The sequence below is a fragment of the Rhinopithecus bieti genome, unplaced genomic scaffold (genome assembly GCF_001698545.2).
Source record: "Rhinopithecus bieti isolate Rb0 unplaced genomic scaffold, ASM169854v2 scaffold_31514, whole genome shotgun sequence".
Classification (NCBI taxonomy): domain Eukaryota; kingdom Metazoa; phylum Chordata; class Mammalia; order Primates; family Cercopithecidae; genus Rhinopithecus; species Rhinopithecus bieti.
The window spans coordinates 175,974-184,432 of record NW_016813496.1 but is presented as its reverse complement, the minus strand read 5'-3'; the positions used below and the strand labels follow the sequence as shown (position 1 = coordinate 184,432).

General features: G+C 40.6%; 1 protein-coding gene across 1 annotated transcript in view; it reads right to left on the bottom strand.

The window, feature by feature from the left end:
• Window positions 1-322: 322 nt before the first annotated feature.
• LOC108512962 (putative zinc finger protein 724) overlaps window positions 323-8,459 on the bottom strand; it is a 19,821-nt gene continuing 11,684 nt past the window's right edge. Inside the window, exons 2-3 of the mRNA XM_017848532.1 lie at window positions 1,553-1,679; window positions 323-426 (exon numbers count right to left, since the gene is read on the bottom strand). Coding sequence (XP_017704021.1) covers window positions 323-426; window positions 1,553-1,679 — 231 coding nt within the window. The remainder of the gene's footprint in view (window positions 427-1,552; window positions 1,680-8,459) is intronic.

The following is an 8,459-nucleotide window of genomic DNA, read 5'->3' as shown; positions in this document are numbered from 1 at the left end:
ACAGAGTTTCTCAAAATTATGCAGATATTTCTGACTCTCCAAAAACAATGGAAAAAAAAAAAGTCAGATTGTGCAATCTCTTTTATGCCATGAAGAGGACTTTAGCTCACTGTAAACTTGAAGGAAGATCACTGAAGGGAAAGTAGAATTTTTAAAGAATTTAAGAGCATAAGACAGAAGATGCCCCTATGTTGAAGTAAAAAAAAAAAAAGCTGCCTCGAAACTATTTCCTTTGGAACACAGATTTCCAAATCACATTTTAAGGACTGGCTTTCCTTTTCACCTTTGTACCTCTCATCTGTGTTGTCTGTTATAATCACTCTCACCTACCTGGGGGTTTGGCTACCATCTCATGTCTCTTCATATTCCAGGGCTCTTTTCCTTGCTCCAGACAGGTGATCAAGTCTGGCTTAGAGACAGCAATACCTGTTTTATTAAAAATAAATAACATGAATCTTGCTCATATTCTCCAATTACCAACCTAGTAATTTTCTCAGTAAAGAGAATGTAGGCCAGGCACAGTGGTTCATGCCGATAATCCCAGCACTCTGAGAGGCCGAGGTGAGTAGATCACCTGAGGTCAGGAGTTCGAGACCAGACTGGTCAACAATGTCAAAACCCTGTCTCTACTGAAAATACAGAAATTAGCTGGATGTGGTGGTGCACACCTGTAGTCCCAGCTGCTCGGGCGGCTGAGACAGGAGAATCGCTAGAACCCAGGAGGCAAAGGTTGCAGTGAGCTGAGATTGCACCACTGCATCTAGCCTGAGTGACAGAACAAGGCTCTGTCTCAGAAAAAAATATTTTAAAGAGAATGTGATAGAACATTCCAGTAAATTAATCACAAAATACTAACATAACAAAATTCCTAAATATTAAGAAAATATTTTCAATTTATATGTTCTTAATTTTACTACTCAGTGCTACTGAATCAAAAACTGGTGGTGGCAATTAGATTTTAAGGTGTGGGCAACAATATTTTATGCCACTAAATTTCTGGAATTACCACTAATCTAGAGTGAAGGATACAGATCAGCTCAGAAAGATGGAACTTCAGGTCAGGGTGAAATATCTACACCGATAAATCCTACATTTTCTTAAAAATAGGTATCTGAAACTCATTTATGTAAAGCATAAATTGTCAAAAAAACATGCAACAAAAACAGAAATGAAACCTTTAGAGTATACCAGGAATTGTGTAATAAAGTTATCCTCACCCGCAGGGCGCAGTAGCTCACGCCTGTAATCCCAGCACTTTGGGAGGCTGAGGCAGGTGGACCCTGAGGTCAGGAGTTCGAGACCAGCCTGACCAACATGGTAAAACCCTGTCTCTACTAAAAATACAAAAATTAACCAGATATGGTGGCCCACGCCTGTAATCCCAGCTACTCAGGAGGCTGAGGCAGGAGAATCACTTGAACCCTGGAGGCAAAGTTTGCAGTGAGCCGAGATCACGCCACTGCTCTCCAGCCTGGGCAACAGAGTAAAATTCTGTCTCAAAAAATAATAATAATAATAAAAATAAAAATTTTTTTAAAAAACTTATCCTCACCCAGGAATACCAGGTTTCTGTAGTTCTCTAACATGACATTCCTATATAAATTCTGCTGTGCTGTGTCCAGGCACTGCCACTCCTCCAGAGAGAATTCTACAGCCACATCCATAAATGTCAATAGTCCCTGAAAAACACATACACACATACATATTTACCAATGGTTATGGACAGAATTTTTAATTTGACTCAAGGTGAAATGAGAGAGTAAATAGAACTGGTTCTGACTTATAGGAGTGACTGAAATTATCCAATAAAATAATTTCCAACCCAGAAATATTCTCTAATGTATTCTCTAACTCTGAGAAAAGAGAGTAGTATAAGATCCACAACATCAGCGTATATATGTTACTTTTCTGAATCATAAAGCATAAACTTAAGGGCATGGACACAAACATGTACATATTTACAGCTATACATACATCATACATCATACAGAATGACTTGTGTATATTTTTCAGATGGAAAAGAAATGTTGAGTTAGAAAGTGCTTCTCAAATTTTAGTCTGTAAAATAAACTGGAAATCTTGTTAGTGGAGATTATTTTTTCAGAAGATCTGGAATAAAGTCTCAGTTTTTGAATTCCTAACAAGCTCACCAATAATGCCAATTTTTTGGCCCAAAAAGAATATTTTGTCAAACATCCAGTAAGTAGAAGGGCCTGTGTTTTTTTTTTCAGTTTTACTTACCTGTAAACAAAGATAAGAGCTTTCATTTTCCAAAGACATATGTATACAAAGAAAACCTAAGAAAAAGGCAGCTCCCAGATAAAATATGATGATTTATTCACATTAGCTGCATAAAGATATTTAATAATAAACAGAAAAATAATTAACTCTATAGTGAAAAAATCTTTCAGAGAGCTCTTTAATCAAAATAATTATTAACATCAACTGCACTAGGACAAATTTTTATGATGTGCTAATGCATAACACAGAAGGACACAGCACCACTGCTGGAATATTCCCCCCAAAAGTGAATTATAGTCTGAATTTAACCATAAAGAAAACATCAGTTCCGTGCAAAGTTCAAGATAAACATATCTTTCATGTTTGTAATTTTTAATAATGACTTTAGGTAGACATCTTCAGAATATGCCTTTAAAGGTATCAGCACCACCTGTTTACCTGATGCCACCACACCCACAAGCAAAGAGATGAAGACCTGCAGAAAAAGTCCACCCATTTCTGTCCTCTGTAACAGAAGAGATGCAGGAAAAACATGCTGCACCATGGAAATAAAGATATAAGTTTCACTTTTCCTGTCCTCAGGTGCCCTTCCCTTACATGGACACCAACAATTTCTGCTACAGTAATGAAAATATGGAACACACTGTCCTCTCCCTACCAAACCCAAACACAAACAGCCCGGTGGCCACCCTTTCAGTGCAAAGGTGAAACTTAACTCTCATGAATGTATCTGAACCCCTCATACTCAATTCTAGCCTCACATTAAAATCACACGAGGCACTTAATTAAAACAACATGGGGCCAGGCACGGTAGCTAAAGCCTGTAATCCCAGAACATTGGGGGACTGAGGTGGGTGGATCTCCTGAGGTCAGAAATTCGAAATCAGCCTGGCCAACACGGTGAAACCCTGTCTCTACTAAAAACACAAAAATTAGCCAGGCGTGGTGGCACATGCCTGTAGTCCCAGCTACTCGGGAGGTTGAGGCAGGAGAATCGCTTGAACACGGGAGGCAGAGGTTGCAGTGAGCTGAGATCACGCCACTGCACTCCAGCCTGGCGACAGAGTGAGACTCCATCTCCAAAAAAAAAAAAAAAAAAAAAAAACAAAATTAGTCAGGCACAGTGGCGTGCACCTGTAATCCCAGCTACTTGGGAGGCTGACTCAAGGAGAATCACTTGAACCTGGGAGGCAGATGGTGCAGTAAACCGAGATCAAGCCACTACACTCCAGCCTGGGAGACAGAGTGAGACTCCATCTCAAAACAAACAATATGGATGTGGCCACTCGGACAATAAACAGAATCTGTGGGGAGGGGACAACTGCAGAGATTTCTGCAAACTGGCTGTGCAATCCTAATGAGAAGCCTGGGCTGATAACCACTTAGCTAAGCACTGCCTCTCAAGCTTTAGTGAGCTTAAAATTCACTTAGTAATTTTGGACCCACTCTATGTAATGGGATTCTGCAGGTTTGGAAAGGATCCATGGATAAATGTTTTAAACAAGTCCCCTGTCAATGCTAATGTTGCTCCCCCTGGGTTCATGATTAGCATTAGTTAGAGAAAGCAGGCACAGCACAGAGTCCCTTACACTCAGCACTCTTGTCACAACACAAGTATTTCTAGTACAAATAAAGACAACCCATCTTCATCCTAAAGTTTCATATTCTTTCCTGGCTCTTTAAAGTTTACAAAGGAAACAGAGGCAGCAATGTCTGAGTAAGTCTGCATTTGGAAAACAACATGTACTAATGCAAGGTTTATTAAGCAGGTACGATGTGCCCTCAACAGTATGTTACAGGCTGGGTGCGGTGGCTCATGCCTGTAATCCTAGTACTTTGGGATGTCGAGGCGGGTGGATAACTTGAGATCAGGAGTGCAAGGTCAACCTGGACAACATGGTGAAACCTCATCTCTACTAAAAATACAAAAATTCGCCAGGCGTGGTGGCACGTGCCTGTAATCCCAGTTACTCAGGAGGCTGTAAGTGGGAGAATCGCTTGAACCCAGGAAGAGGAGGTTGTAGTGAGCTGAGATTGTGTCACTGCACTCTGGCCTGGGTGACAGAGAAAGACTCTGTCTCAAAAAAAAAAAAGAGTACGTTACAGAGCACTGTGCTGGGAATAAAATTATATAATTTAATTCTCGTAACATCATGGGAGTTGGTGCTAAGTGTTTACTAATTACCAGGATTTAGATAAAGAGCCTAGCATTTGTATCTCTTCTACTGTTTCTCTGTCATTGGTTTTTTAAAAAATGTGTAGAAAAGCCAGACATGGTGGTTCACGCCTATAATCCCAGCACTTTGGGAGGCCGAGGAGGGCAGATCACGAGGTCAGGAGTTTGAGACCAGCCTGGCCAACATGGTGAAGCCCCGTCTCTACTAAAAATACAAAAATTAGCTAGGCACGGTGGTGGGTGCCTGTAATCCCAGATACTCGGGAGGCTGAGGCAGGAGAATTGTTTGAACCTGGGAGGCGGAGGTTGCAACGAGCCAAGATTATGCCATTGCACTCCAGCCTGAGAAATAGTGCGACACTATGTCTCAAAAAAAAAAAAAAAAATATGTAGAATAAAAGCCTAATATAGACAGATGAGAGGATTACAGAAAGAGTTTAATGTAGTTTCTAGGAATTTTTTACTGGGTTTATTTTTACTTTTTTGTGACTTGTGGAGCAACTACTGAATCTGCAGGAATAGAAAACAAGTTGCTAAGTGGAATGTTTCTGCAACCTTGGTTTTAATAAAAAAAATAAGAAATTACGACCCTAAAATACATACTTTATTTTTCTGATTTATCTGCTTTTGGGTTTCAGGAAATTGGGAGCACCAGCTTTAGAAAGGCAGCAGAATTCAGCAACCTAAACCCTGATCTCTTCTGATCAATTCTGTGAGGCAAGACTCCAGGGCTGGGTGAGATCTAAACAAGGTCCTCAAAAAGGGTGAATCTGAACAGAACTGGGGAAGGGAGAGACCCTCTGTAGAATTCTGTTCTCTATGCCACTGGGGTATTTCAAGTTCTGTTTTTCCTAAGCTTACCTAAGATAAACTTAAATCCCAGTGTTTGTGTAATTTTAATCTTTTCTAGCCACTGCCCTGTCAATTTTATAACATACACTAATAAGCAATTTAAACAAATCTCTTAAAGTTTTCTAGGGTAATATTATTAGAAGATAAATATGTATTCTTTTTTTTTTTTTTTTTTTTTTTGAGACGGAGTTTCACTCTGTCTCCCGGGCTGGAGTGCAGTGGCCGGATCTCAGCTCATTGCAAGCTCCGCCTCCCGGGTTTACGCCATTCTCCTGCCTCAGCCTCCCGAGTAGCTGGGACTACAGGCGCCCGCCACCTCGCCCGGCTAGTTTTTTGTATTTTTTTAGTAGAGACGGGGTTTCACCATGTTAGCCAGGATGGTCTCGATCTCCTGACCTCGTGATCCGCCCGTCTCGGCCTCCCAAAGTGCTGGGATTACAGGCTTGAGCCACCGCGCCCGGCGATAAATATGTTTTCTTATCAAGGTAAAAGAAATAAAAAAATAATAATGCTTCTGTCCATAAATATCCCTTCAGGTGATGACATCAGAAGCCACAACAATATAAAGAAAGTGGCCCAAATGAAGCTCACGATTTTTTCATACATCTATTTGCTGTACCAACCAAATGATAGTTTTTTTTGTTTTGTTTTGTTTTGTTGTTTTTTTTGTTTGTTTTGTTTTTTCCAAATGATAGTTAATACAACCATTTTTTCAGTTGCTAGTCTAGACTAAGAGTTCCTGGATTGTAGAAACCATGACTGCTTCATCTATTTTTCTAATGGCCATATAAAATTACAGCAATCAGTTTATCTGCTTGAGTCTCCAGATCTCCTCCTTGTTTTTACCCAAGTACCAGAAAACTGGAGAAACTCTCATCTGGGTACCAACGAAAAACATCCCTTGTATAAGGGAAGAAACAAACATAGGATGACTCATTTCTCTTACAATGAGACAAAAGCAGAATTAACCACTCTTGTCAGCCTGATACAATTCTGCTCTGGACATCCTCAAATGTCTCAAAAAATGCCTACGAAATTGTGAGAGGGTTCCCAGTGACCCTGGGCTGAGGGTCCAATAATAAGCCAGGCTAGAGAGAGTCATACTAATTCTAAATAGAAAATGGAACTGCCCTGGTTGAGCTCCAGAATTACTTGTTCTGATTAACTAGCTTTTGGGTAGGAGGAAGGACAAGAATATTGTACATAACATTTTACAGGCAGGTATAGTTGTGGTCATGGCCCTGGATACCTTGTGGTCCTGATCTCTCACTCCTAAGATGTTTATTTATATTTACAGAATTTGCCATCAGATTCTATTTACATCTGGATCCTCTCACATAACTGTGGCAGACCTGCTACAAGATCTTATTGGACAAAATCTGAAAAGCTCAAAGAGCCACAGTCTCAAAGGGAGCTGTAGGATGTCTATGTTGACATCTCACAATGCAGAAAATGCCTTCTATTGGTTTTCAGTACATTCCCAATTCGAAGTCTGGCCCTGTCTTGTAATCCCAGGCAGAAGCCAGATCTTACGTGCAGATTCTAAGTGGGATCAACCTGACTCTGCATCCTTAGGTGTTACAGAAAGCAAAGTACAATTAAAGGAGAGATCCCCTCAGAGGCTGCTTTGGCACATTCCAAATGATGTTTACCTAAAAGGAAATAGCTGAGAAAACATGAATATAAGTATACAATTTATTTGGGCCAAACTTGAGGATTATAACCTGGGAGCAAAGATTCAAGTTGCCTGGAACATATACTTTGATTAGCAGCAGTTACAAGTGGATTTGTAAAGGTAAAAAGAGAGGCATATAGAGTGGATTGATACAAAGTTGTCTGTCAAAATTTTTTTTATTTACAAAAATAAATTGATTATTGATTGGATATACATTGTTAGGCTATAGGGTGTGGGTTATAGTGTCCAGTGTGGCATTAGTAGTTCAATTTATAGCTACTTGTGGCAATAGCAAGCAGTTTCCAGAGGTAAATACATAGCTCAAAGAAAAAAGACATAATTGTGGTCTCATTTTAATGTCTCTCTGAGACTTATAAAGAAAAGGATTATTGCCAGGCATGGTGGCACATCCCTGTAATCCCAGCTACCGAGAGGCTGAGGCAGGAGAATCACCTGAACCTGTGAGGTGGAGGTTGTGGTAAGCTGAGTTGGTGCCATTGCACTCCAGCCTGGACAACAAGAGCGAAACTCTGTCTCAAAAAAAACAAAAACAAAAACAAAAAAACAAACAACAACAAAAAAACACCTTTTATATAAGAAATGCAAATCCTTTTCTTCTTTTCTTTTATTTTTCTTTTTGAGATGGAGTTTTGCTCTTATTGCCCAGGCTGGAGTGCAGTGGCATAATCTCAGCTCACTGCAATCGCTTCCTCGCGGGTTCAGGTGATTTTCCTGCCTCAGCCTCCCGAGTAGCTGGGATTACAGGCATGCACCACCATGCCTGGCTAATTTTTTGTATTTTTAGTAGAGACAGGGTTTCTCCATGTTGGGGAGGCTGGTCTCGAACTCCTAACCTCAGGTGATCTTCCCACCTTGGCCTCCCAAAGTGCTGGGATTACAGGAGTAAGCCACCGTACCCAGCAAAGTTTTCATTTTTTCCAAGCCTCAAGATCTAGATTCAGAAATTGGAGCTGCAGATTTAGGTTCTGGATGGGTGGAGTAGCAGCAGGTGTTACTTGCACATTCGTGGACTTTTTAGCAAGAGGAGAAAAAAGGAAATTAAAATTATCATGTCTACATGTCTATTCAATGCACACATGTTACTCTGATTGGGTTTCTGGGCCCCATGGTCTCTAAGTCAGTTTCAGGTCTAATGATGAGTCCCAGAGGCCAGAAACGGTGGCTCACACCTGTAATCCCAGCACTTTGGGAGGCCGAGATGGGTGGATCATGAGGTCAGGAGTTTGAGACCAGCCTGGCCAATATGGTGAAACCTTATTTTTTTTTTTTTTTTTTTTTTTTTTTTTGAGATGAAGTTTCACTCTTGTTGCCCAGGCTGGAGTGCAATAGCACAATCTTGGCTCACTGCAACCTCCACCTCCCATGTTCAAGTGATTCTCCTGCCTCAGTCTCCTCAGTAGCTTGCATTATAGGCATGTGCCACCACGCTCAGCTAATTTTGTATTTTAGTAGAGACGAAGTTTCTCCATGATGATCAGGCTGGTCTTGAACTCC